The 27970-nt window shown below is 55.6% G+C and overlaps 1 protein-coding gene across 2 annotated transcripts; it reads left to right on the top strand.

The window, feature by feature from the left end:
• Window positions 1-608: 608 nt before the first annotated feature.
• PTPN23 (protein tyrosine phosphatase non-receptor type 23) lies at window positions 609-27850 on the top strand. Of its 2 annotated transcripts, XM_075315831.1 has the most exons (25): window positions 609-800; window positions 4272-4346; window positions 5113-5240; window positions 5666-5742; window positions 6052-6101; window positions 6188-6319; window positions 6877-6957; window positions 7037-7168; window positions 7336-7383; window positions 7462-7518; window positions 7608-7666; window positions 9920-9999; window positions 10134-10248; window positions 11997-12062; window positions 12752-12897; window positions 13051-13359; window positions 15045-15199; window positions 15294-15445; window positions 15658-15837; window positions 15929-18449; window positions 18529-18713; window positions 19211-19315; window positions 19757-19895; window positions 19975-20088; window positions 26465-27850. In XM_075315831.1, exons 1-25 carry the CDS (start codon window positions 717-719, stop codon window positions 27017-27019), a joined length of 5745 nt encoding a protein of 1914 aa, XP_075171946.1. In that variant the 5' UTR covers window positions 609-716; the 3' UTR covers window positions 27020-27850. The 2 variants fall into 2 exon arrangements, with proteins under 2 accessions (XP_075171946.1, XP_075171944.1); XM_075315829.1 differs by having other exon boundaries at window positions 7336-7518.
• The last annotated feature ends 120 nt before the right edge of the window (window positions 27851-27970 follow it).

The following is a 27970-nucleotide window of genomic DNA, read 5'->3' on the forward strand; positions in this document are numbered from 1 at the left end:
TTTAAGGACGAGCATTATACCCTAATCCTGGGGGCTTTACCTTTCGGCCGGGGGCTTTTACCATGGGGCGGTCTGGGGTCTTTTCCTCTGGCAGTTACTTCTACAGTGCAGACTCCATGTACAATCCTCGCCATTAACAGAGGACACAGTTTGGGGCACTTGAAGGGAGATTTACTGCCCCGCACAGAATATTGATGGCAGGGGCACAGGAAGCCCCTAGTGCTCTGCATGGAGTCCTCTCGGCTCCGGCGTTCTGGGCACTGGGGACACAAGAACCCACTGATCTGTCAGCATGTTGGTTCAGGCATATAGTGGAGTCAGACTGGACGCCCCTGAGCCACACAACAGGGCCACCATCCAGAAACACACTGTGTACGCGCATGCGCACTATACTAGCAGTGCATGTGCACCATTACGTGGCTTTCTGTAGTTCTCGAGGTTCTGGTGCCGTTTTCTTCTCGGAGAGTCACAGTCCGCCCGGAGATTTCCTGTTCTGCACCTCTCTAGCTCTGAGGTGAGCTTGTGGTGAGTAGAACTACACTTCCCGGCAGGCCGTGCGCCACACGTGATCAAGCAGCTGACAGCCGGGAGTGGCTGTATGACGTCACCCCGGAGGACTACACGTCCCGGCAGGCCGCGCGCGTCGTGTGACAGGGAGGCGATCGCAGTGTCCGGGCCGTGTGTCCGTGCGGGTGACGCAGCCCCGGAGCCGCAGCATGGAGGCCGTGCCCCGCATGCCCATGATATGGCTGGACCTGAAGGAGGCCGCGGAGTTCGGCTTCAACCAGGCGGTGAAACAGGTGAGAGGCCGCGGAGGAGCAGGGAACAATGAGGGGAGCAGTGTGGGCTGGGGCGAGGGGGCCCCGGGGGTGTCCGAGGAGTCAGGGGGCCCCAGAGAAGGGAGAGGGGTCCCCGGGGGTGTCCGAGGAGTCAGGGGGCCCCAGAGAAGGGAGAGAGGGCCCCGGGGGTGTCCGAGGAGTCAGGGCGCCCCAGAGAAGGGAGAGGCGTCCCCGGGGGTGTCCGAGGAGTCAGGGGGCCCCAGAGAAGGGAGAGGGGGCCCCGGGGGTGTCCGAGGAGTCAGGGCGCCCCAGAGAAGGGAGAGGCGTCCCCGGGGGTGTCCGAGGAGTCAGGGGGCCCCAGAGAAGGGAGAGAGGGCCCCGGGGGTGTCCGAGGAGTCAGGGGGCCCCAGAGAAGGGAGAGGGGGCCCCGGGGGTGTCCGAGGAGTCAGGGGGCCCCAGAGAAGGGAGAGGCGTCCCCGGGGGTGTCCGAGAAGTCAGGGGGCCCCAGAGAAGGGAGAGGCGTCCCCGGGGGTGTCCGAGAAGTCAGGGGGCCCCAGAGAAGGGAGAGGGGGCCCCGGGGGTGTCCGAGAAGTCAGGGGGCCCCAGAGAAGGGAGAGGGGGCCCCGGGGGTGTCCGAGAAGTCAGGGGGCCCCAGAGAAGGGAGAGGGGGCCCCGGGGGTGTCCGAGGAGTCAGGGGGTGTCCGAGGAGTCAGGGGGCCCCAGAGAAGGGAGAGGGGTCCCCGGGGGTGTCCGAGGAGTCAGGGGGTGTCCGAGGAGTCAGGAGGCCCCAGAGAAGGGAGAGGGGTCCCCGGGGGTGTCCGAGGAGTCAGGGGGTGTCCGAGGAGTCAGGAGGCCCCAGAGAAGGGAGAGGGGGCCCCGGGGGTGTCTGAGGAGTCAGGGGGCCCCGGGGGTGTCTGAGGAGTCAGGGGGCCCCGGGGGTGTCTGAGGAGTCAGGGGGCCCCGGGGGTGTCTGAGGAGTCAGGGGGCCCCGGGGGTGTCTGAGGAGTCAGGGGGCCCCGGGGGTGTCTGAGGAGTCAGGGGGCCCCGGGGGTGTCTGAGGAGTCAGGGGGCCCCGGGGGTGTCTGAGGAGTCAGGGGGCCCCGGGGGTGTCTGAGGAGTCAGGGGGCCCCGGGGGTGTCTGAGGAGTCAGGGGGCCCCGGGGGTGTCTGAGGAGTCAGGGGGCCCCGGGGGTGTCTGAGGAGTCAGGGGGCCCCGGGGGTGTCTGAGGAGTCAGGGGGCCCCGGGGGTGTCTGAGGAGTCAGGGGGCCCCGGGGGTGTCTGAGGAGTCAGGGGGCCCCGGGGGTGTCTGAGGAGTCAGGGGGCCCCGGGGGTGTCTGAGGAGTCAGGGGGCCCCGGGGGTGTCTGAGGAGTCAGGGGGCCCCGGGGGTGTCTGAGGAGTCAGGGGGCCCCGGGGGTGTCTGAGGAGTCAGGGGGCCCCGGGGGTGTCTGAGGAGTCAGGGGGCCCCGGGGGTGTCTGAGGAGTCAGGGGGCCCCGGGGGTGTCTGAGGAGTCAGGGGGCCCCGGGGGTGTCTGAGGAGTCAGGGGGCCCCGGGGGTGTCTGAGGAGTCAGGGGGCCCCGGGGGTGTCTGAGGAGTCAGGGGGCCCCGGGGGTGTCTGAGGAGTCAGGGGGCCCCGGGGGTGTCTGAGGAGTCAGGGGGCCCCGGGGGTGTCTGAGGAGTCAGGGGGCCCCGGGGGTGTCTGAGGAGTCAGGGGGCCCCGGGCGGTGCGCGAGAAGTCAGGGGGTGGGGGCCCCGGGCGGTGTTATAAGAGGCAGAGAGGCCGCAGAGTTTCTCAGCAAAGTCAGAGGGTGCCAGGGGCGGACGGGTACACTCATGGGTGCGCGGGGAGGGCAGTCGTTGGCTAAATTCCCGGGGAGTGGGGAGTGTCGGCTAGATGCGCGTGCGGGGGTGTGTGCATTGTCGGCTAGATGCGCGCGCGGGAAGTGAATTCTCAACTAGATGCGCGGGGGGAATCGTCGGCTAGATGCGCGTGCGCGAGGGGAATCGTCGGCTAGATGCGCGTGCGCGAGGGGGAATCGTCGGCTGGATGCGCGTGCGCGAGGGGGAATCGTCGGCTGGATGCGCGTGCGCGAGGGGGAATCGTCGGCTGGATGCGCGTGCGCGAGGGGGAATCGTCGGCTGGATGCGCGTGCGCGAGGGGGAATCGTCGGCTGGATGCGCGTGCGCGAGGGGGAATCGTCGGCTGGATGCGCGTGCGCGAGGGGGAATCGTCGGCTGGATGCGCGTGCGCGAGGGGGAATCGTCGGCTGGATGCGCGTGCGCGAGGGGGAATCGTCGGCTGGATGCGCGTGCGCGAGGGGGAATCGTCGGCTGGATGCGCGTGCGCGAGGGGGAATCGTCGGCTGGATGCGCGTGCGCGAGGGGGAATCGTCGGCTGGATGCGCGTGCGCGAGGGGAATCGTCGGCTGGATGCGCGTGCGCGAGGGGGAATCGTCGGCTGGATGCGCGTGCGCGAGGGGAATCGTCGGCTGGATGCGCGTGCGCGAGGGGGAATCGTCGGCTGGATGCGCGTGCGCGAGGGGAATCGTCTGCTGGATGCGCGTGCGCGAGGGGGAATCGTCGGCTGGATGCGCGTGCGGGGGGGGGGGGATCGTCGGATAGATGCGCGTGCCCGGGGGAAATCGTCGGATAGATGCGGGGGGAATCATCGTCTAGTGGATGGGGGGTGTTCATCGGCCATATGTGGGGGTGCCCGAGGTTGCAGATCTTGAGTGCCAGGTTTCTACATCTACTTGAGACGGGGTTGCAGGGGTCCTGACGGTCGGGCAGTGTGGAGATGGCAGGTGCCGGGTTATACTTCTGGGGGTGCAGCGCTGTATTCGGGTGCCCTGGGGTCGTTGTGTTCTGTTTCGCGCTGCTTTACGCTTCTTATCCTCCCGATCTTGCACTACAGATCCCAGCATGCCCCGATGTGCACAGACTGGGAGCAGCAGTTCGCTTCTTGCTGGCACCCGTGCAGCAGTCTGGAGTCACATTGTATAGACTGGATACAGTGTAACAAACCCTCAGCTGTGACCAGTCTTGGGCTGAATTTTCAGTCTTTACTGTATGATGTCCCCATTCATTGGCGGCCAGCAGAGATCTTGTAGAGATGGGGTGACGTCTCCTGATCATCTTGGCCGCCCCGTGCTCTGGATCCTTCTAGAAGGGGCCGCGGAGTCTCGTCCTCCCGACTGCAGAGAAGCAGTAATTGCAGGAAGCTGCGGCCGCTCCCGTCTGATCCCATTAATATCTGCATCCTGGCACCGGCCGCCTGATGTCATCCGGGTATTTACATTTATCACCCGGGCATGTGTCTCTTAAAGGAGCGGTACACATCCACAAGCCTGTGCCCACTACTGCAGCGAACCTTCAGCTGTGAGAAGCAAGAAAACTGTACAGGCTTTATACCTGCGGGTGCGAGTGGGGATGCCCCCAGGGCGCAGCGGACGGGGGGCGACAACTTTTTTAATTTATTTTATTTTTATTTTAGTTTGTTTTGAAAAATTACGGTGAAAATCCAGAAAATTACAACGAGGAGCTGAAGAAGCTGGAGCAGCTGAGACAGGTGAGGATGGGGAGAGGGGGCAGCTGCAGTGATGGAGGATAGCTGAGACAGGTGAGGATGGGGGGGAGGGGGCAGCTGCAGTGACCTGAGACAGGTGAGGATGGGGAGAGGGGGCAGCTGCAGTGATGGAGGATAGCTGAGACAGGTGAGGATGGGGGGGAGGGGGCAGCTGCAGTGACTGAGCTCAGGTGAGGATGGGGAGAGGGGGCAGCTGCAGTAACTGAGACAGGTGAGGGTGAGGATGGGGAGAGGGAGCAGCTGCAGTGATTGAGCTCAGGTGAGGATGGGGAGAGGGGGCAGCTGCAGTGATGGAGGATAGCTGAGACAGGTGAGGATAGGGGGGAGGGGGAAGCTGCAGTGACTGAGCTCAGGTGAGGATGGGGAGAGGGGGCAGCTGCAGTAACTGAGCTCAACTGAGACAGGTGAGGGTGAGGATGGGGAGAGGGAGCAGCTGCAGTGATTGAGCTCAGGTGAGGTTGGGGAGAGGGGGCAGCTGCAGTGACTGAGCTCAGGTGAGGATGGGGAGAGGGAGCAGCTGCAGTGACTGAGACAGGTGAGGATGGGGAGAGGGGGCAGCTGCAGTGATTGAGCTCAGGTGAGGATGGGGAGAGGGGGCAGCTGCAGTACCTGAGCTCAACTGAGACAGGTGAGGATGGGGAGAGGGGGCAGCTGCAGTGACGGAGGACGACTGTAGTGCGTCCATACCCTGCAGCACCGTGACTCCCCAGTCTGTGCGCTGTTAATCTTCTTCCCCCTTTCCCCTCAGAGCGCCGTGAACGTCCCCCGAGACTTTGAAGGATGCAGCGTTTTGCGCAAGTACTTTGGCCAACTCCATTACCTGCAGAGTCGCATCCCCATGGGCGTGGAGCAGGAGGCGGCGGTGCCCATCACGTGGTGAGGGATGCAGACCGGGGGCTGCAGCTGGGCTCACAGGGTCTCCTTGTGTATGTTTGGTAGTTTATCTCTGCTCTCGGTCATTGCGGTTATATTCGGGGGCCTCTGCCTCCAGGCCTGGTGTTGCTGGCACAGCTGCAGTTTGTTGCAGTGTATCGTGCAGCACAGGATGGCGGCGTCTGTGCAGCTGATGCAGTGTAGCAAATCCTCAGCTCTTAGAAGTGCCCAGTTAGGAGTTGTTCCCATTCAGTGACAGCAAGCAGAGATGATGAAGCTTTATACCCAAGATTATTGTCATGAATCCCAGGCCTGATGATAATCCTTGATCCAGCGCTGCGCTCGCCTGCTGTCCTCGTCTTGGGGGTGTGGACGGCTCCGCTGCTGCTCTCTGTTATCTGTAGGTAATGTGTCGCTTTCCTCTTCAGGACGGAGATTTTCTCTGGAAAGTCGGTGACGCACGCTGACATCAAGTACGAGCAGGCCTGCGTCCTGTACAATCTGGGTAGGTAATGGTGGGGCACGGGTGTTATGTAGTAGACCCCTGCTGATGGACGGCGCCTCATATCTCCGCTTCCTCCTAGATGTGTAACTGGGATACTGGGGTGGTATGTGGTGGTGCACTGGGATACTGGGGTGGTATGTGGCGGTGCACTGGGATACTGGGGTGGTATGTGGCGGTGCACTGGGATACTGGGGTTTTATACGGCAGTGCACTGGGATATTGGGGCAGTATATGGCGCTTCACTGGGGCGGTATACAGCGGTGTGCTACGAGCGCTGTTCCAATGACTGAATTTCTTCTCTCTGGTCAGGGGCGTTGCACTCCATGCTGGGTGCTATGGACAAGAGGGTCTCGGAGGAGGTTAGTGCTGCCTGTCATTGATTATCCTTTGCTACTCCTCCTTTGTTCTTCCTGTCAGCAATCGCTCCACCTCCGGTTTCTTGCAGGGGATGAAGATCTCGTGCACTCACTTCCAGTGTGCGGCCGGAGCCTTCTCCTACCTGCGGGATCACTTCACTCACTCTTACAGCGTGGACATGAGTCACCAGATCCTGAACCTGAACATAAACCTCATGTTGGTGAGTGCAGAGCGGGATGTGGAGACGCCTCAGGGTCTCTGGGGAGGTGGCGTGTCTCGGCTGCTGCGTGTCTCGGCTGCTGCGTGTCTCGGCTGCTGCGTGTCTCGGCTGCTGCGTGTCTCGGCTGCTGCGTGTCTCGGCCGCTGCGTGTCTCGGCTGCTGCGTGTCTCGGCCGCTGCGTGTCTCGGCCGCTGCGTGTCTCGGCTGCTGCGTGTCTCGGCGGCTGCGTGTCTCGGCGGCTGCGTGTCTCGGCGGCTGCGTGTCTCGGCGGCTGCGTGTCTCGGCGGCTGCGTGTCTCGGCGGCTGCGTGTCTCGGCGGCTGCGTGTCTCGGCGGCTGCGTGTCTCGGCGGCTGCGTGTCTCGGCGGCTGCGTGTCTCGGCGGCTGCGTGTCTCGGCGGCTGCGTGTCTCGGCGGCTGCGTGTCTCGGCGGCTGCGTGTCTCGGCGGCTGCGTGTCTCGGCGGCTGCGTGTCTCGGCGGCTGCGTGTCTCGGCGGCTGCGTGTCTCGGCTGCACCACCCCCGGGTTCATCTTCCTCGCTGTGCCGTTCTCTCCCCAGGGTCAGGCCCAGGAGTGTCTGCTGGAGAAGTCCATGCTGGATAACCGGAAGAGTTTCCTGGTGGCGCGGATCAGCGCTCAGGTGAGAAGCGGGTGACGCCGTGCGCCTCGTCCCGGTGCCTCGCCAGCTCGCTCCACATCTCCGCTGTCCTTCTTGGCAGGTGGTGGATTATTACAAGGAAGCGTGCCGAGCCCTGGAGAACTCTGAGACGGCCTCACTTCTGGGGAAGATACAGAAGGACTGGAAGAAACTGGTGCAGATGAAGATTTACTACTTTGCAGCCATCGCCCATGTGAGTTATGTGTGCACAGAATTAGTAAACCATGGCTGCATTAGCTTAAAACAGCGCCACCGCTGCACCACAGGCTGTGTCTGGTATTACAGCTCAGCCACCATTACCTGTGATAGCAGTGACGGTCACGGCGTCCGATTGTGATGGGTCGTCTTGTTTCTTCACAGCTGCACATGGGGAAACAGGCGGAGGAGCAGCAGAAATATGGCGAGCAGGTAGGTGCAGGTGTGCGTGGTGCGACTGACCGGCGCGTGTCTGTACGTCGGCTCTCAGCACGGCTTCCATCTTTACAGGTCGCCTATTTACAGAGCTCTTTGGACAAGCTTAACGAGGCGATCAAGCAGTCTAAGGTAAGCGCTGCTCATGTACTCGTGATCCCAGCGATGCCCAGGATCTCCCAGTGACTCGCCGACATTGTGGTTGTTTTTATTTCTTCCAGGGACAACCAACCACGGTGCAGGAAGCCCTGCGCTTCACGATGGATGTGATCGGTGGCAAGTAAGTGGCAAACAGAAAAAGGGTCAATTGTATCATGTGTTTAGCATTAATAATGATTTACCTCCATCCTGACATGTGACATACACGGACATCCCTGGTGCCGGGCGTACAGGGCCTATCCCGGCCTGACATGGCAGGTGCCAGCTGCGTAACACAGCAGTGATCAAAAAATTCATCCAATCGCTTAGGTTTATCCTGTGAATTTCCGCCACCAGTCACAATTGCTTGATGCCTCAGTTCTGGCTCCTGTTTCTTACCTTTCCAATGTCTATATAGTGCAGTAAATTGTACAAGCAGGATCAAGTCTCTGAGAGGGAGCAAAGACATTTTTAGAAAATAATAAAGATAATAGATAAAAAAAAACAAAACATTTTTTCAGTCATTTTATTGGGGGACACACACGAATCATGAGGTAGTCTACATCCCCCAATGAAGACTACGAGAAAAAGGTTTTACAGTGAATACCAAAATTCTTCGTTTTCCCTTCCCCCTGATGACACCTCACATAGAATCTGTCCGCAGAAGCCGGAATTATAAGGACGGACCTCCAGAGAGAGGATCTGTCCTCACCAGCTGGAATTATAAGGGCGCACCTCCAGAGAGAGGATCTGTCCACAGGAGCTGGAATTATAAGGGCAGACCTCAGAGAGAGGATCTGTCCACAGGAGCTGGAATTATAAGGGCAGACCTCAGAGAGAGGATCTGTCCTCACCAGCTGGAATTATAAGGGCGAACCTCAGAGAGGGGATCTGTCCTCACCAGCTGGAATTATAAGGGCGAACCTCAGAGAGGGGATCTGTCCTCACCAGCTGGAATTATAAGGGCGAACCTCAGAGAGGGGATCTGTCCTCAGGAGCTGGAATTATAGGGATGGACCTCAGAGAGAGGATCTGTCCTCACCAGCTGGAATTATAAGGGCGGACCTCAGAGAGAGGATCTGTCCTCAGGAGCTGGAATTATAAGGGCAGACCTCAGAGAGAGGATCTGTCCTCACCAGCTGGAATTATAAGGGCGCACCTCCAGAGAGAGGATCTGTCCTCAGGAGCTGGAATTATAGGGATGGACCTCAGAGAGAGGATCTGTCCTCACCAGCTGGAATTATAAGGGCAGACCTCAGAGAGAGGATCTGTCCACAGGAGCTGGAATTATAAGGGCGGACCTCAGAGAGGGGATCTGTCCTCACAGCTGGAATTATAAGGGCGCACCTCCAGAGAGAGGATCTGTCCTCAGGAGCTGGAATTATAAGGGAAGACCTCAGAGAGAGGATCTGTCCTCACCAGCTGGAATTATAAGGGCGGACCTCAGAGAGAGGATCTGTCCACAGGAGCTGGAATTATAGGGATGGACATCCAGAGAGAGGATCTGTCCTCAGGAAATGGAATTATAAGGATGGACATCCAGAGAGCGGATCTGTCCTCAGGAAATGGAATTATAAGGATGGACATCCAGAGAGAGGATCTGTCCTCAGAAGATGGAATTATAGGGATGGACATCCAGAGAGAGGATCTGTCCTCAGGAAATGGAATTATAGGGATGGACATCCAGAGAGAGGATCTGTCCTCAGAAGATGGAATTATAAGGGCGGACCTCAGAGAGGGGATCTGTCCGCAGGAGCCAGGATTGTAAGGGCGAACCTCAGAGAGGGGATCTGTCCGCAGGAGCCGGGATTATAAGGGCGGACCCCAGAGAGGATCTGTCCGCAGGAGGGGGGATTATAAGGGCGGACCTCCAGAGAGGGGATCTGTCCGCAGGAGCCGGAATTATAAGGGCGGACCTCCCAGAGGATCTGTCCGCAGGAGCCGAGATAAGGGCGGACCCCAGAGAGAGGATCTGTCCGCAGGAGGGGGGATTATAAGGGTGGACATCCAGAGAGAGGATCTGTCCGCAGGAGGGGGGATTATAAGGGCGGACCTCCAGAGAGGGGATCTGTCCATAGGATCTGGGATTATAAGGGCGGACCTCCAGAGAGGGGATCTGTCCATAGGATCTGGGATTATAAGGGCGGACCTCCAGAGAGGGGATCTGTCCGCAGGAGCCGGGATAAGGCGTGAAGGCTGCAGTCGTTGGCCGCTGTCAGGGTGAAGTCTAATGATTTTTCTTGTTTTATCTGAAAGTCTTGTGTGAAGTGACATTAACCAATGTCGTAAAGTGAGACCGACGCTGCACCGACCCCAAAAACCTAACTGATCCTGATTTTGGGAACGTGGCCTAATGAGATCACGTTAACTGGATTTTTTTTATTCTGTTTTATAGATTTAATTCTGCCAAGAAGGACAATGATTTCATCTACCACGAGTCGGTGCCAGCGCTGGACACGCTGCAGGCTGTGAAAGGTGAGGGACCCCTGACCTGTGCATGTGGACCACCGTGTAATGGAGGATGTGGGCCCTCACACATGACTCACACAGCGGGATACAGACACGGTCTGTGCAGATTTTATGGGCTCTTTTTCTTCTTTGCCTTTCAGGAGCCCCATTAGTGAAGGCTCTTCCTGTTAATCCCACCGATCCTGCCGTCACTGGACCGGATATTTTTTCTAAGCTGGTACCAATGGCGGCGCACGAGGCTTCATCTCTCTACAGGTAGGACGTCCTAGGATGCTACGGAAAATATAAAGCCGGCTAAGGAGATGATCCTGTTTCATACGGGCGGCTGTGTTACACAGCCAACATCTCCCTGTAACTGCAGCAACTGGGGCTGAGCTCTGATCGCTGCTGCTTAACCATTGAAATGCTACTGTCAATCTGACACAATTCTGGTGACTCTGGAGCCAAGGACCGGCTGACAGCCCCAGTAACTGCCATGTTTGTCTCATAAAGCTCAGACACAGGTTGGGCTTTATAGAACAACCACGATTTTGCTATTACCCTGCACTACTACGGCATTAATATAATAGGCCCTGTATTGCTGTAATCCGCCTGACCTGCAGAGTCCGGGGGTTCAGCCCATTTTGCCACAATGAAGCTGTAAAAAAACAAAACCCAAAAACACTGATGTGAGTTGTTTCCCACATTTCACCGCACAAACAGGACATAGGGTAAAATGAATGGTGACGTTAAAAATGACATCGGGTCCCACAAAAAAACAACCCTCAATCAGCTCCAAGAAAAATAAAAGTTCAGTCTCCTGGAAGGTGAGGAGAATAAAATAAAGCAGAAAGAAAAGATCCCGTGCTTTAAAGGGGCTGATCTGATCCAGCAGCGAGCAGCAGTGCTGCGCCGGAGCAGCGGAATATTCTGCCCCCGACAAGGCTTATTCCACAATGAAATGTGAACAGACGGCGGAGGTTACTCATTACCTGCCGCACTGACACCCGGGACCACAGGAGCTGCCGGTTGGGTAAAATCATTTCTAAAAGGTGGTTACTTCACATTACACACTTAAAGGGGCACTCTGTAATGTCTTTACATACCTGTACCTGCCGCGTCTCCAATCTCTTCCATACGGGTCACGAGATGCTGTCGCCACCAACACGAGTTTTCCACTGATCTTTCACTTTTATATAGAGCATCATTTCGACACCATATTCTTCTGGGCCACCACCTCCGCCTCCGTTCCATCTGTCCACATCCGTTCTGTATGGGCCACCTCCGCCGCTGCTGTTCCGTCTGGGCTGCTTTCTCCTTCACCTCCGTTCAGTCTGGGCCACTTCCGTTCCATCTGGGCTGCCTCCTCAACCTCCGTTCAGTCATGGCCGCCTCCGTTCCGTTTGGGCTGCCTCCGTTCTGTCCTGGCCACCTCCTCCGTTCTGTCCTGGCCACCTCCCCCGTTCTGTCTGGGCCGCTTCCTCTGCTTTTCGTTCAGTCTGGGCCGCCGCCTCCGTTCAGTCTGGGTTGCCTCCGTTCCTTTTGGACGGTCTCCCTCTGGACCGCCTCCACCACCCTGGTTCACCTGGGCCGTTCCGTTCTAGCACACGCACAGCCCGACTGTTCCAGCCTCGGCCGTTGTGCTGCGCCATATTTTTCCATCCAATCAGCAGAGTACAATGACAGGGCCAGAAGGTGATCAGGACGCACTAACGAATACCAGGTTGCTGTGCGGGACGTGAGCTGAATGTGGGGGGTCTCTCTGCAGTAGGCGGGGATCAGAGAATGACCCCCTTTCAGTTGACTAGTTACTCGCCCAGGTCTTCCCCTATGCCGTCCTCAGACTTCAGCACTTTATAATCCAGGATTCTTTATATTTTCTGTTGATTCCTGTGTGTACTGCGCTGCTGCATATATTGGTGCTTCACAAGCTACAGGCAGTGATCATCTGAATGGCGGGGACCGCTGTTTATACTTGTCGTCATTTATTACATCTTAACCAAAGATCATTTTTCTTTCTCCAGTGAGGAAAAGGCAAAACTGCTGCGTGAAATAATGTCCAAAATAGATACGAAGAATGAAGTCCTTGAGTAAGTTAATTTTATAGTAATATTACCCAATACAAGGTACATCCTGTATTATACTCAACTAGAAGAATTGTGATTGCAGCTCTGAAGTCACTGAATACCTTCATTACATTACTGATCCTGAGTTACTTCCTGTATTATACTCCAGAGCTGCACTCACTATTCTGCTGGTGCAGACACTGTGTACATACATTACATTACTGATCCTGAGTTACCTCCTGTATTATACTCCAGAGCTGCACTCACTATTCTGCTGGTACAGACACTGTGTACATTACATTACTGATCCTGAGTTACCGCCTGTATTATACTCCAGAGCTGCACTCACTATTCTGCTGGTGCAGACACTGTGTACATACATTACATTACTGATCCTGAGTTACTTCCTGTATTATACTCCAGAGCTGCGCTCACTGTGTACATAAATTACTGATCCTGAGTTACATCCTGTATTACACTCCAGAGCTGCGCTCACTACTATGCAGCTTTTCCTGCTTGATCAGTGTCTGCACACAGCTTTCCTTTACAGTAAGTTTCACTTTGTACAGATCTTCCTCCCTAATCTGCTCTTAGAGCGATGTCTGTCCACAAATTTACTGACACTTTCCAATTTTCCAATAAAAGTCAGCGGAACAGTAAATTGCGGTTCAAGCTCTGAGCAGCACTATGATTTCTCCTCTTGCTTGTTGCAGTCAGTTCACAGACTCGCTGCAGCTGGATCCGGACACGGTGGACAATCTGGACCTGTACAGCCACATCCCACCATCCCTGATGGAGAAGTGTGCAGCGCTGAGCGTGCGGCCGGACACCGTGAAGAGCCTGGTCCAGTCCATGCAGGGTGAGTGTGATTTACCACCCGGGTGTAGTCTGCTGCTCCGCGCCTTGTGTGCTGTGCTCCTCTCTGCTGACTTCCTGCTGTCACGGCTGTGCCGGTCTGTGGAGATGCTCTGCACACCTTCCTGTCAATCATCCTGCGCTTGTCTCCTTCCAGCGCTCTCCGGAGTGTTCACAGACGTGGAGGCGTCTCTTAAAGACATTAAGGACGTTCTCGATGAAGAAGAAAAGGAGGAGAAAAAATTACAAGATGAGGTGGGGAAAGCAAATGGGCCTCCGACCTCCTCCCCTGCGATGGCTGAAGTGAGCAAAGAATGGACAAAGTACATGGAGGTGCATGAGAAGGCGAGCTTCACCAACACCGAGCTGCACAAAGCCATGAACCTGCACATCAGCAACCTGCGGCTCCTGAGCGGACCCCTGGACCAGCTCCAGCAAGCGCTGCCCGCACCAACACTGACGGAGGGTGAGCACCGACCGCGTATCCTGCACTGACCGCAAGCACCATCCTGTATTACACTCCAGAGCTGCACTCACTATTCTGCTGGTGCAGTCACTGTGTACATACATTACTGATCCTGAGTTATCTCCTGTATTATACTCCAGAGCTGCACTCACTATTCTGCTGATGCAGTCACTGTGTACATACATTACATTACTGATCCTGAGTTACCTCCTGTATTATACTCCAGAGCTGCACTCACTATTCTGCTGATGCAGTCACTGTGTACATACATTACATTACTGATCCTGAGAAAAAGGAGCCAGCACGATCTGAAATTGGCATGCATCATATAAAAAGTGAAAATTCACAGATTTATTCCAACTGTACTATAATAAAAAAGAGATTTTTAGCAAATAATTGATCCATTTTTTGAGCCACCCCTGCCAACGTCACGGCAAATCTCAATAGGGGGGTCCTACTCTATATTCTGTATTTCATGTGCCATGCGGCCTCCTAGATAAAGTTAAAAGCAGAACCATAATGGAGCACACATACCTGTAACCTGTATATAGCCGCTTCCATGCTGCAAAAAAGGCTACAAATGTCTGGTGGCTGGTCACCACCATGCTATGCACGCCTGATCTTGGTTTGCAATGTATTCCTCCTGTTGGTAGCTGTACACAATCAGTTGCCTCACCCTTTCCACAGGCATTGCTAATTAAGCACCATACGTGGATCTGGTCCGCCTTTATCAATGGTTGCTGTCTGGCACTGGGAGGGTCAGTTCTGATATAGTCCTGGTATGTGTAGAGCTTGCTCGACATGCTGGGACCTGGGCTGGCCTCTATCCACAATTGCCTCTTTTGCAACATAGAAGCGGCTATATATACAGGTTACAGGTATGTGTGCTCCATTATGGTTCTGCTTTTAACTTTATCTAGGAGGCCGCTTGGCACATGAAATACAGAATATAGAGTAGGACCCCCCTATTGAGATTTGCCGTGACGTTGGCAGGGGTGGCTCAAATAATTGATCAATTATTTGCTAAAAATCTCATTTATATTACAGTACAGTTGGAATAAATCTGTGAATTTGCACTTTCTATATGATGCATGCCAATTTCAGATCGTGCTGGCTCCCCTCTCTCTCTATTACTGATCCTGAGTTACCTCCTGTATTATCCTCCAGAGCTGCACTCGCTATTCTGCTGGTGCAGTCACTGTGTACATACATTACTGATCCTGAGTTACCTCCTGTATTATCCTCCAGAGCTGCACTCACTATTCTGCTGGTGCAGTCACTGTGTACATACATTACTGATCCTCAGTTACCTCCTGTATTATACTCCAGAGCTGCACTCACTATTCTGCTGGTGCAGTCACTGTGTACATACATTACTGATCCTGAGTTACCTCCTGTATTATCCTCCAGAGCTGCACTCACTATTCTGCTGGTGCAGTCACTGTGTACATACATTACTGATCCTCAGTTACCTCCTGTATTATACTCCAGAGCTGCACTCACTATTCTGCTGGTGCAGTCACTGTGTATATACATTACATTACTGATCCTGAGTTACCTCCTGTATTATACTCCAGAGCTGCACTCACTATTCTGCTGGTGCAGTCACTGTGTACATACATTACTGATCCTGAGTTACCTCTTGTATTATACTCCAGAGCTGCCCTCACTATTCTGTCTTGCAGATGACCAGTCCGTGCTGCAGAACCTGAAGAGGATCCTGGGGAAGGTGCAGGAGATGAAGGAGCAGCGTCTGTCTCTGGAGCAGCAGCTGCGGGACACTATACAGAAGGACGACATCACCACCTCCCTGGTCACCACTGACCGCTCAGAGATGAAGGTGATGATGGCAGGATTCATCCTGAGCCTCCTTGTTCATGAGCCTCTAGTCTTGTGTGATTGGAGGCCGCTTCACTGCCGCTGTTTTCCCCCAGAAACTCTTTGCTGAGCAGCTGAAGAAGTACGAGCAGCTGAAGGTTTACGTGGATCAGAACCTGTCGGCCCAGGAGAACATCCTGAAGGCGCTGACCGAAGCCAACGTCAAGTACGCACCAATCAGGAAGGTGCTGGCGGAGTCTGAGCAGAAGTAAGTGCCTCTCGGGCAGCCTGCAGTGTAAAGCATGGAGGGTTTCAGTCTGGTTTAAGAAGCAAGATGCTTGAAAGCAATGTGTAGTACAAGCTTATAGAAGCTAGCTGTGAACCTCCATGCTTTACAGTGCAGGCTGCATCCAGGGCAAAATAGAAGCAGAGTGCTTTGTTCTTACAGCCCCTTCCTCATATCTGTGCTGCCTATTTCAGGTGGAACCACACGGTGCAGACGCTGATCTCTTCCTACGAGGCCTATGAGGACCTGATGAAGAAGTGCCAGGAGGGCAAGGACTTCTACGCAGACTTGGAAAGCAAAGTGGGCAAGCTGCTGGAGAAGGCCCGGGCGGCGTACGAAGGCTCGCAGAGCGGCCGGCTGCAGATCCTGGAGCGGTAAGTGCCCACGTCCTGTGACCTCCGGGCATGAGGTGGTGATGGTGCCCCCGGATGTGCCCTGACTGTCCCTGTGCCACCCGTGTAATAGGGAAATGAAGAAGAAGCCGCCTCCTCGACCAACGGCTCCCAAGCCAGCGCTGGAGAAGAAGGTGTCTGACGTGGACCTGGAGAAGATTCCGGCTGCTGATCTGGCGGATCTCCAGCACTTCTCCTCACTCTTCCTGTCCGATCTCCCGGAGGAGCTGAGGAGTTTACCCCCGGATGCCCTGCTGGCACATCTCGACCGCTTGTCTGCAGAAGCCATAGGGGCGCTCCCCATGGACCCCGCAGCTGCATATGGTGGAATAAGGATGCCCGGTGCAGGGAGCTACGGAGCCGGGCGAATGGCGACTGCACCGCTGCCAGATCCACAAGCCGCGCCTTTCAACCAGGCTGTGTTTAATGCCATGCCTGGGCACATACCACCGATGCCTGCTGGTGCCATTCCCGGCCGGGCATTCCCTCCAGTCTCTTACAGCGGCCTTCCTACGGTCAGCTCCGGCACAGCCGTCCCTCCACAGATGATGCATCCGTCTGTTAGCCAGGTACCATCCTCTCCAAATGTGTACCCTGGAGGAGGACCAAGGGCCAATCCAGCATCTGCACCGCCCGGCTACATGGGTGCACCGCAGAGAACGTCCCCTCAGCACCTGCCCGTGTCGGGCCCGGGCGCCCCTCCTGGGGCTCACTTTAAACCAAACTCTGCTGTTGGTTTTGGCACAGGACAAGCCTCTTCTGCCTCGGTTGTATCTGGCCCAATGAATCCAAGCGTCCCAAATCCATCACCGGTAGGTGCCGTGTGCCCTCAAGGTTCACAGGGCATCCGCCCAGCCACCACCACCGTGGACAGTATCCAAGGGCCCATCTCCAGCTATTCTGCACCCAGGATGCCTGCGGTGGCACCAATCAGCCATCCTCAGAGAGGCTATATGGTGCCCCCCGGGCATCCAGCCATGGGTCAGAGTCACCCTTTCCCATATGCTCAAGGCGGGCTTCCGAATTATGTTCAGCCCCCTACACATATACCCCAAGGACAACCCAACCAAATGTTTCATATCCAGCCTAGAATGGACTTGCCGGGCCAGCCTCTTCCTGGACAGCCGCCATATGCAACCCATCTACCGCACCAGTTCACCCCTCAGATGAGAGCGCCCTACCACCCACAGCAGCCGGGAGTTTACCGTCCGGGTCAGCCAGCGGGCATGCCCATCGTAAACCAAGTACTGCCTCCACCGCAATATCAACAGTTTGTCGTGCAGCCGCCGCATCAAGCCGTGCAGCCGCCGCATCAAGCCGTGCAGCCGCCGCATCCCATCGTGCAGCCGCCGCATCAAGCCGTTCAGCCGCTACATCCCATCGTGCAGCCGCCGCATCCCGCCATGCAGCCACCTCATCAAGCGGTGCAGCCACCGCATCCCGCCATGCAGCCTTCTCACCTAATGCCACAGCGGTACCCACTTCCTCCCCAGGATAAACCCGCTCAGCAGACCCTCCATCCTACTTTTCCTGGCGCTGTGCCCAGAGCGCCCCCTCAGCCAGGTCACACTGTAACACTACCCATGAATCAGCCGCCATCCTCCCAGATTGTCCCCCATCCTGCTGTTCCCGGGATGCCGAGCGGAGCCGCTGGATCTGCCTCCCAGGTGCCATCAGCCATGCCATTTGGGCCCCCTACAAGACACCCCATTCCTCCATCCAATACCATGAACTCTCTGCCCCCCGGGCCCCCGATGCCTCTAGGTGCACCTCCGGCTCCGCCGCTCGCACATCATGTGCAGCCTCCTGGCAGCCCGGCGCTCGGTCAGCTTCCCGGTGGTCCCATTATCTCTCCAGCTCCAGTCATTCCTTCTCCAGCACCTTCTCCACAGCCGTCCCTGGTTGTGAAGCCTCCAGCAGCATCTACCTCCTCCGCCATGCCTCAGAGACCCCCGCCTTCACTGACGCCAGGAGCCACTTCTCTAAACCAAGCGTCTACCGACCCAGTCTTTCACCGGCAGGGCTCCACCACAGACGACCTCCTGTCATCAAGTCCTGAGAGCCAACATGGTGGCTCCAAAACATCAGTGGGACAGCCACTCCTGCAGCCCACCAAGGCGGACTCCAAAGAAGGCCTCAAACCGAAGGGCATCCAACTCATCGAGAACGACCCATATGAGAAGCCGGAGCACGTCATGCGGCTCTTGTCCGAGCTGGATCGCTTCAGACTCGTGGTGGCGGCTCTCGACAAACCGGTGCCTGGTGCCGCAACCCAGCTGGATGCCATGTGGAAAGACTTCCAAGATGCCCAAGAGAAAGAAGCCAGGAACCTGTCCATTGCCATCGCCCGCTGTTATACCATGAAGAACCGGCATCAGGACATCATGCCCTACGACAAGAACCGCATCGTCATACAGTCTGGGAAGGACGATTACATCAATGCCAGTAAGATTGAAGACCTGTCTCCGTACTGCCCGACCATCATTGCCACGCAGGCCCCGCTGGTGGGCACGGCCTCCGATTTCTGGCTGATGATTTACGAGCAGAAGGTGTCGCTGATCGTCATGCTGGTGTCCGACCTGGAGATCGAGAAGGTGCGTGCCCGGGACGTGGCGGGGACGGGATTCCTGCAGCTCTCGGGGTTTGCCTTATTGTCTTGTGTTATCCCTTTAGCAAAAAGTAGTGCGATACTTCCCCACGGAGCGCGGGCAGCCAGTGCTACACGGGCACATCACACTGACGCTGACCAGCCACAAGGTGGCAGACACGCACGTGGAGCGGGTGATGTCGCTCCAGTACAAGGACCAAAGCCTGAAACGCTCCATCATCCACCTGCAGTTTACATCCTGGCCCGAGCTGTAAGTGCAGAGACTCCAACTCCAGCCATACAACGCATGCTGAGCGACGCTGTGCCGACCGACCGACCATGCGCGTGCCGGCTGACCATGCGCGTGCCGGCCAACCGACCGACCATGCGCGTATTGACCGCCCATGCGCGTGCCGACCGACCGACCATGCGCGTGCCGGCCGACCGACCATGCGCGTGCCGGCCGACCGACCAGGCGCGTGCCGACCGACCGACCAGGCGCCTGCCGACCGACCGACCAGGCGCGTGCCGACCGACCATTCGCGTGCCGACCGACCATTCGCGTGCCGGCCGACTGACCCTCCGACCATGCGCGTGCCGGCCGACTGACCCTCCGACCATGCGTGTGCCGGCCGACTGACCCTCCGACCATGCGCGTGCTGACCGACTGACCCTGCACCGACAGACACTGCGCGTTAGTAAGAAGCATTACTGACGGCTCTGCAGAGGAGCTCTATACACAAAGCGCTAACCATTGATTTATTGCAGGGGTCTTCCTGACAGTAAAGGGAACTTGCTGCGGTTCATCCAGGACGTCCATAATCACTACCTGCACCAGCGCCCCCTGCACATGCCCATCGTCGTGCACTGCAGGTGAGTAGCGTGGATCCTGCCGTGGCTGTAGTGCTGCACACTATCGTCCTCCTCGGGGGGCACAGTCCGGGGGGTCTATAACCTTTTATCACCACTGACCATTTTCACTTTTGCTCTTTTTGTATCGATGCCATTTCGGATCCATGTGCTCGATCACTCTTGGGTTTTTTCGGAGCTCCGGCGATAACAAAAAACAAAATGTTACGTTTTATGAGAATTTTTCCTGACGACCGTGCGTTTTCATGGTTTTCCTCTGAGCTTTTTGTCCTATTCACATGGAGCAGAATGAAGCTGCGGGCCCCACAGGGAGGACCAAGCCGGGGAGGTCCCTGGGGGCCGGGGATTGAATGTGTCGTCCTACATTGGGAGGGGGTAAATTTCTGTGGATCATTGGTATCGGTGTGCTGCGGTTGTGTGGCTTTAACCCTCTGTGATCTGTAGCTCCGGCGTGGGCAGGACGGGCGCTTTCTGCCTGCTGTACGCTGCCGTGCAAGAAGTGGAGGCCGGTAATGGGATCCCGGACCTGGCGGAGCTGGTGAAGAAGATGAGGCAGCAGAGGAAGCACATGCTGCATGAGAAGGTGGGAGCCGCGCACACGCTGTGCTCGTCTGCAGAGCTGCGGTGTCGTGCCTCTGTCATTCTCTACTCTCTTCATGCAGATCCATCTGAAGTTCTGCTACGAGGCGGTTCTGAAGCACGCGGAGCAGCTCCTGCAGAGACACGGCTTCTACACCCCGTCTGCCAGCAAGCCGCAGCCCAGCGCCGCACAAAAGGTCCGGATCCAAGGGTGCAGGGAGCGTGATACTGTCCATCTCCAGCCACGTGTCTCATCAATGCTCCGTGCATGCTTTACACTGCGGCTCTGTCTGTTCCCATGCTTTACACTGCAGCTCTGTCTGTTCCCATGCTTTACACTGCAGCTCTGTCTGTTCCCATGCTTTACACTGCAGCTCTGTCTGTTCCCATGCTTTACACTGCAGCTCTGTCTATTCCCCTGCTTTACACTGCAGCTCTGTCTGTTCCCCTGCTTTACACTGCGGTTCTGTCTGTTCCCCTGCTTTACACTGCAGCTGTCTGTTCCCATGCTTTACACTGCAGCTGTGTCTGTTCCCATGCTTTACACTGCGGTTCTGTCTGTTCCCCTGCTTTACACTGCAGCTGTCTGTTCCCATGCTTTACACTGCAGCTGTGTCTGTTCCCATGCTTTACACTGCGGCTCTGTCTGTTCCCATGCTTTAGGCTATGTGCGCACTTACCGGATTTTTCGCGGATTTTGCCGCGGATTTGCTGCATGTTTCGCTGCAGAAAATGTTCATAACATCTCTGCAGTGAATCACCAGCAAATCCTATGGAGAAAAAAATCCTGTGCGCACTGGGCGGAATTTGACAGCTGCATGTTTTGCTGCGGTAATCCCGCAGCAAAAACAAGTGCATGTCACTTCTTTTCCGCACATCGCTGCGGGATTTCACTCCATTGACTCAATGTTAATCATGAAATCCCGCAGGGAATAACGCAGGCAGCAAATTCTGTGCGGTTCACTGCGTTTCTTTGTCGCTCCATTGGGAGACCCAGACAATTGGGGTGTATAGCTACTGCCTCCGGAGGACACACAAAGTATTACACTTAAAAGTGTAAAGCCCCTCCCCTCTGCTATACACCCTCCCGTGCATCACGGGCTCCTCAGTTTTTAAGCTTTGTGCGAAGGAGGCACACACTTCTTCTCACTTCTTATCGAAGGAAAAATCCTTCCTACCCCCATCCTGGGCTGTGGTCACGGCTGACGCGAGTCTGTCAGGGAGTCTTCCCCCGCCACAGGGCTCAGGGTACATGGACTCAACAGAGTCCTCCCCCCAGATCAATGTTCCGGAGGTGAGGGCAGTGTATCTAGCCCTAAAAGCGTCCCAGCCATGGCTGGAATGCAGGCAGATCCGATTTCAGTTGGACATCGCCACGGCGGTGGCATACATCAACCACCAAGGCGGCACAAGCAGTCGGCAAGCCTTCCAGGAAGTCCGGCGGATTCTGCTGTCGGTGGAAGCCACAGCCTCCACCATCTCCGCAGTTCACATCCCGGGCGTAGAAAACTGGGAAGCAGACTTCCTCAGTCGCCAGGGCATGGACGCAGGGGAATGGTCTCTTCACCCGGACGTGTTTCAAGAGATTGTTGCCGCTGGGTGAAACCGAACGTCGACCTATTGGCGTCCCGGCACAACAACAAGGTCCCGGCATTCATGGCACGTTCTCAAGGCCAGATTGGTCGCAGTTTCCACTGCCTTACGTATTTCGTCCTCTGGCGATGCTGCCCAGAGTGTTACGCAAGTTCAGATCCGACTGCCGCCGCGCCATCCTCGTCGCTCCAGACTGGCCGAGGAGGTCGTGGTACCCGGATCTGTGGCATCTCACGGTAGGGCACGTTCCTGCAGGGGGTTTGACACATAGTCCCTCCTTCCAAGCGTCGGCTAGAACCCTGGATCGGAACAGGGTGATACCGGCTCTTCAGGAACCACCCTTCGAGCCGATGAGGGATATTTCTCTTTCACGCTTTCGCAGAAGGTGGTCTTCCTAGTGGCAGTCACGTCACTCCGCAGAGTGTCTGACATAGCAGCACGGTCATGCAAAGCCACCATTCCTGGTGTTTCACCAGGACAAGGTGGTTCTGCGTCCGGTTCCGGAATGTCTCCCGAAGGTGGTATCCTCTTTTCATCTCAATCAGGATATCTTCTTACCTTCTTTTTTGTCCTCATCCAGTTCACCGATGTGAAAAGGATTTGCATTTGTTGGATCTGGTGAGAGCACTCAGACTCTATATTTCTCGTACGGCGCCCCTGCGCCGCTCGGATGCGTTCTTTGTCCTTGTCGCTGGCCAGCGTAAAGGGTCACAGGCTTTCAAGTCAACTTGGCTCAGTGGATCAAGGAACCAATTCTTGAAGCCTACCGTTCTGCTGGGCTTCCGGTCCCTTCAGGCTGGAGGCCCATTCCGCCAGAGCCATGGGTGCGTCCTGGGCATTGCTGCACCAGGCTACGGCTCAGCAGGTGTGTCAGGCGACTACCTGGTCGAGCCTGCACACTTTCACGAAGCACTATCTAGTGCATACCTACGCTTCGGCAGATGCCAGCCTAGGTAGGCGAGTCCTTCAGGCGGCGGTGGTCCACCTGTAGGAAGGAGCCGTTTTACGGCTCTTTTATTGAGGTATTCTTTTACCCACCCAGGGACTGCTTTTGGACGTCCCAATTGTCTGGGTCTCCCAATGGAGCGACAAAGAAGAAGGGAATTTTGTTTACTTACCGTAAATTCCTTTTCTTCTAGCTCCAATTGGGAGACCCAGCACCCGCCCCTGTGCCCTTCGGGCTGTTGTTTTCTTTGTGTACACATGTTGTTCAGATTGAATTGTTCTTGGCTATGGTTTCAGTTCTCCGAACATCCTTCGGATTGAATTTACCTTAGACCAAGTTATAAGTTTCCTCCTTCCTGCTTTTGCACCAAAACTGAGGAGCCCGTGATGCACGGGAGGGTGTATAGGCAGAGGGGAGGGGCTTTACACTTTTAAGTGTAATACTTTGTGTGTCCTCCGGAGGCAGTAGCTATACACCCCAATTGTCTGGGTCTCCCAATTGGAGCTAGAAGAAAAGGAATTTACGGTAAGTAACAAAATTCCCTTCTTTCCTGCATTATTCCCTGCGGTATTTTGCGGTTTACCTCCGGTAATGTGCATCACTTGCTTGCGGTTTTGCAGGGAAGTGATGTCATTACAGGAACAGGAAGTCGTGCAGAGTAAACACACACAGATCAGACACAGAACACATCACAGACATAGATCACATAGACACAGACACATAGAACACACACAGAAAGAAAACGGAAATATAGAAAAAAAAGAACGTGGGCTCCGCTGCATATTTACCTTGCAGCCGAGGTAAGCACACAGCGGCGGCCCGGTATTCTCAGGCTGGGGAGGGAGAGGGGCAGGGGTAATGTCCCCCGCCTCACTCCCCCTCCGGCAGCCGAGAATATCAGCCGCAGCTGCCCCGGCACTGTCGCATGCATTATGCGGCACTGCCGGCGTGTCCTCGGCTCTTCTTGCCACCGTGTAGCAGTGGTGACAAGGTAATACAAGGGGTTAATGGTGATGGGGGACCACCGCCATTAACCCCAAGCTTGATCATGGCAGCGTCTATGTGACAGCTGACATGATCAACCCGTAAGTAAAGTGAAAAAAACACAGACACCGAAAAATCCTTTATTTTAAATAAAACCAACAAGCCTCGTTCACCATTTTATTAACCCCTCCCAAACAAAGCTCCGGCGTAATCCACAGGGTCCTGCATAATCCACACAGCTCCGGCTCCTGCGTCCTGCACTGCTGACATCCAGCCGCGACTGACACAGACACAGGCTGAATGCAGCAGACAGCAGAGGTAATTACCGGTCATTTCCCACGGCCGGTAATGTGAACTCACTGCCGACCGTGGGAAATGCAGCGATCTGTCTATCCCTCTATCTATCTATCTATCTATCTATCTATCCCTCTATCTATTCTTCTGTCTATCTACTATCAGAATTAAATGTATTTTTTTTTTTTTTTTCTTCAATGTGCTTTATTGCATTGAATGCAATAAAGCACATCCCAACCCGCACGCGGCAATACCGCGAACAATACCGCGGTAAAGCCGCGGCAAACCGCATGCGGTTTTCGGGTGCGGTTTCCCGCGGTTTTTTACCGCGGGTGCGGTAATCTTTGAGAGGATGCGGAATTTTCTCAAGAAAATTCCATTTCCCAGTGCGCACAGAGCCTTACACTGCAGCTCTGTCTATTCCCCTGCTTTACACTGCAGCTCTGTCTATTCCCCTGCTTTACACTGCAGCTCTGTCTGTTCCCATGCTTTACACTGCAGCTCTGTCTGTTCCCATGCTTTACACTGCAGCTCTGTCTATTCCCCTGCTTTACACTGCAGCTCTGTCTGTTCCCATGCTTTACACTGCAGCTCTGTCTGTTCCCATGCTTTACACTGCAGCTGTGTCCGTTTCCATGCTTTACACTGCAGCTCTGTCCATTCCCCTGCTTTACACTGCAGCTCTGTCTGTTCCCATGCTTTACACTGCAGCTGTGTCTGTTCCCATGCTTTACACTGCAGCTCTGTCTATTCCCCTGCTTTACACTGCAGCTCTGTCTGTTCCCATGCTTTACACTGCAGCTCTGTCTGTTCCCATGCTTTACACTGCAGCTCTGTCTGTTCCCATGCTTTACACTGCAGCTCTGTCTGTTCCCATGCTTTACACTGCAGCTCTGTCTGTTCCCATGCTTTACACTGCAGCTCTGTCTGTTCCCATGCTTTACACTGCAGCTCTGTCTGTTCCCATGCTTTACACTGCAGCTGTGTCCGTTTCCATGCTTTACACTGCAGCTCTGTCCATTCCCCTGCTTTACACTGCAGCTCTGTCTGTTCCCATGCTTTACACTGCAGCTGTGTCCGTTTCCATGCTTTACACTGCGGCTCTGTCCATTCCCCTGCTTTACACTGCGGCTCTGTCCATTCCCCTGCTTTACACTGCGGCTCTGTCTGTTCCCATGCTTTACACTGCGGCACTGTCTGTTCCCATGCTTTACACTGCAGCTCTGTCTGTTCCCATGCTTTACACTGCAGCTGTGTCTGTTCCCATGCTTTACACTGCAGCTGTGTCCGTTTCCATGCTTTACACTGCAGCTCTGTCTGTTCCCATGCTTTACACTGCAGCTGTGTCCGTTTCCATGCTTTACACTGCAGCTCTGTCCATTCCCCTGCTTTACACTGCAGCTCTGTCTGTTCCCATGCTTTACACTGCAGCTGTCTGTTCCCATGCTTTACACTGCGGCTCTGTCCATTCCCCTGCTTTACACTGCAGCTGTGTCTGTTCCCATGCTTTACACTGCAGCTCTGTCCATTCCCCTGCTTTACACTGCAGCTGTGTCTGTTCCCATGCTTTACACTGCAGCTGTGTCTGTTCCCATGCTTTACACTGCAGCTCTGTCCATTCCCCTGCTTTACACTGCAGCTCTGTCCATTCTCATGCTTTACACTGCAGCTCTGTCCGTTCCCATGCTTTACACTGCGGCTCTGTCCGTTCCCATGCTTTACACTGCGGCTCTATCTGTTCCCCTGCTTTACACTGCAGCTGTGTCTGTTCCCCTGCTTTACACTGCAGCTCTCTCCGTTCCCCTGCTTTACACTGCGGCTCTGTCTGTTCCCCTGCTTTACACTGCGGCTCTGTCCATTCTCATGCTTTACACTGCGGCTCTGTCCATTCTCATGCTTTACACTGCGGCTCTCTCCATTCTCATGCTTTACACTGCGGCTCTCTCCGTTCCCCTGCTTTACACTGCAGCTGTGTCCGTTCCCCTGCTTTACACTGCGGCTGTGTCCGTTCCCCTGCTTTACACTGCGGCTGTGTCCGTTCCCCTGCTTTACACTGCAGCTGTGTCCGTTCCCCTGCTTTACACTGCGGCTGTGTCCGTTCCCCTGCTTTACACTGCAGCTGTGTCCGTTCCCCTGCTTTACACTGCAGCTGTGTCCGTTCCCCTGCTTTACACTGCGGCTCTGTCCATTCCCCTGCTTTACACTGCGGCTCTGTCCATTCCCCTGCTTTACACTGCGGCTCTGTCCATTCCCCTGCTTTACACTGCGGCTCTGTCCATTCCCCTGCTTTACACTGCGGCTCTGTCCATTCTCATGCTTTACACTGCGGCTCTGTCCGTTCCCCTGCTTTACACTGCGGCTCTGTCCGTTCCCCTGCTTTACACTGCGGCTCTGTCCATTCCCCTGCTTTACACTGCGGCTCTGTCCATTCCCCTGCTTTACACTGCGGCTCTGTCCGTTCCCCTGCTTTACACTGCGGCTCTGTCCGTTCCCCTGCTTTACACTGCGGCTCTGTCCATTCCCCTGCTTTACACTGCGGCTCTGTCCATTCCCCTGCTTTACACTGCGGCTCTCTCCATTCCCCTGCTTTACACTGCGGCTCTCTCCATTCCCCTGCTTTACACTGCAGCTCTGCTCCCTGTGTTATCGATTATTCGGACTCATTAGTAGCTCGGTGATGACTTTGGGGATGAAGCCGGGTCGGGGACCTGTCGCACCGGTCACACTCCGGTCACTTCTTGCTTTTTCTTTCCCAGATCTACAATCTGCAGGATCCGCAGGACATCGTGCTCGGGGGGGATATGCCCATCAGCTCCATCCAAGCCACCATCGCAAAGCTGAGCATTAAGCCATGCTCCGGCAGCCCCGAGGGCACCAACCATTACCAGCCGCCGCCGCTGCTTCCGGACCCCGAGCTGGCGCCACATGACATTCTACAGGCGGTGTTTCCCCCGAGCTCCTCACATCCAGATCTTACAGCTTCACTAATCCCCGAGCCACAGACGCCTCCGAACCCGACCACCAGCAACGGAACCAGCGAAGCCCCCGCAGAAGCCGCCAACAGCCACGACCCAGCGCCAAGTCCTGAGCCTTCTGCTGCCGGCCCCGCGCCGTCCTCATCATCACTCACCCTGCTCGCATCGCTCACCCCCGAGACCTTCAGTCTGGACGGCTCTCAGCGCGGGAAGCAGAAGATGAACAAGCAGAACTTCCTCCAGCCCCAGAACGGCAGCGGCCTGGCACGGGTCGGCAAATCCGAAGACGACCCCCTCAATATGCTGGACCCGCTGTGGACCCTGAACAAAACCTAAGACTTTGTGATCGGGAGATCTGATCTGAGAACCGGCACCGTCCGGGGGAGCGGGACCTGACGGCGTGCGAGAACACCAATATCACATACACTCCCCGGACCCCGAGTATCACGTCTACAGCCTTAATGTGACACTAAACTGAGCGCCATCACTATAGAGATGGCGTCACAAGAACTGGACCTGCGCGGTGTACGAGGTGACGGCCACGGTGCCCCCCCAGGACCTTACACACGGCCTTATGTGTATTCATGTCTTGTTTCCGGACTCCGGGACCCTCAGACTGGACTCGTATGAGGTGACTGCTTTGGGGGGGGGGTGACACGGAACCTCCAGTTACAGCCAAATCACAGTCTGAGGAAGGAGCAGACCCTTCCATTGTACGGAGCGGACGTTCGGGCGACGCTTTGATTAACCCTGTCCTGGTTTCCGGGAATTTCCTTGGCTGTGCATGTTTGGCCGGGCACATCGCCCCCGATGATTTGGGCTTTCTGTGAGTCGCGGTCTCCGGGGTCCGGCCTCGTCCTGCTTTCTGACTGCAGTCGCACATTTTCGCCTCCCGCCGGCGGCAGACGCACTGCCCGGTTTATCCAGTAGCGTTGTCAACCAAAATTTAAAGGGCCAGCACTACTTTTAAAAGATTTAAACCGATTTTTCTGACAAAATTCAGCTACAAATCCCAGAATCTGAAAAGCCACAGGATGGATGACTTTATAGCGGTTCAGTGCAGAAAACTCTGAATATCATAACGTGTAATCTCCCATATGTATTTTATAACCGTCTGATTGGCCGATGTACAGTATGAATAATCCTATTTTAAATTATGAAATAAATGATGAAAAAAAAGAAATATTGTCTTTTATCCTACCTTGTGCTCTGAAAAAACGTCATGCAGTTTATTACACAAGACTCAATTGCAGAATCTGCAATAAATGATCTAATTCACAGGTCTGC

Source organism: Anomaloglossus baeobatrachus, chromosome 6 (genome assembly GCF_048569485.1).
Source record: "Anomaloglossus baeobatrachus isolate aAnoBae1 chromosome 6, aAnoBae1.hap1, whole genome shotgun sequence".
NCBI lineage: Eukaryota > Metazoa > Chordata > Amphibia > Anura > Aromobatidae > Anomaloglossus > Anomaloglossus baeobatrachus.

What these genes read in the sequence shown, in the direction of transcription:
- PTPN23 (XM_075315829.1), top strand. Translation starts at nt 717, where the DNA reads ATGGAGGCCGTGCCCCGCATGCCCATGATATGGCTGGACCTGAAGGAG. An exon ending in CCTGGTCCAGTCCATGCAGG is followed by an intron (nt 12,898 to 13,050) that starts GTGAGTGTGATT and finishes GTCTCCTTCCAG; the next exon opens with CGCTCTCCGGAGTGTTCACA. An exon ending in TTTACATCCTGGCCCGAGCT is followed by an intron (nt 18,714 to 19,210) that starts GTAAGTGCAGAG and finishes GATTTATTGCAG; the next exon opens with GGGTCTTCCTGACAGTAAAG.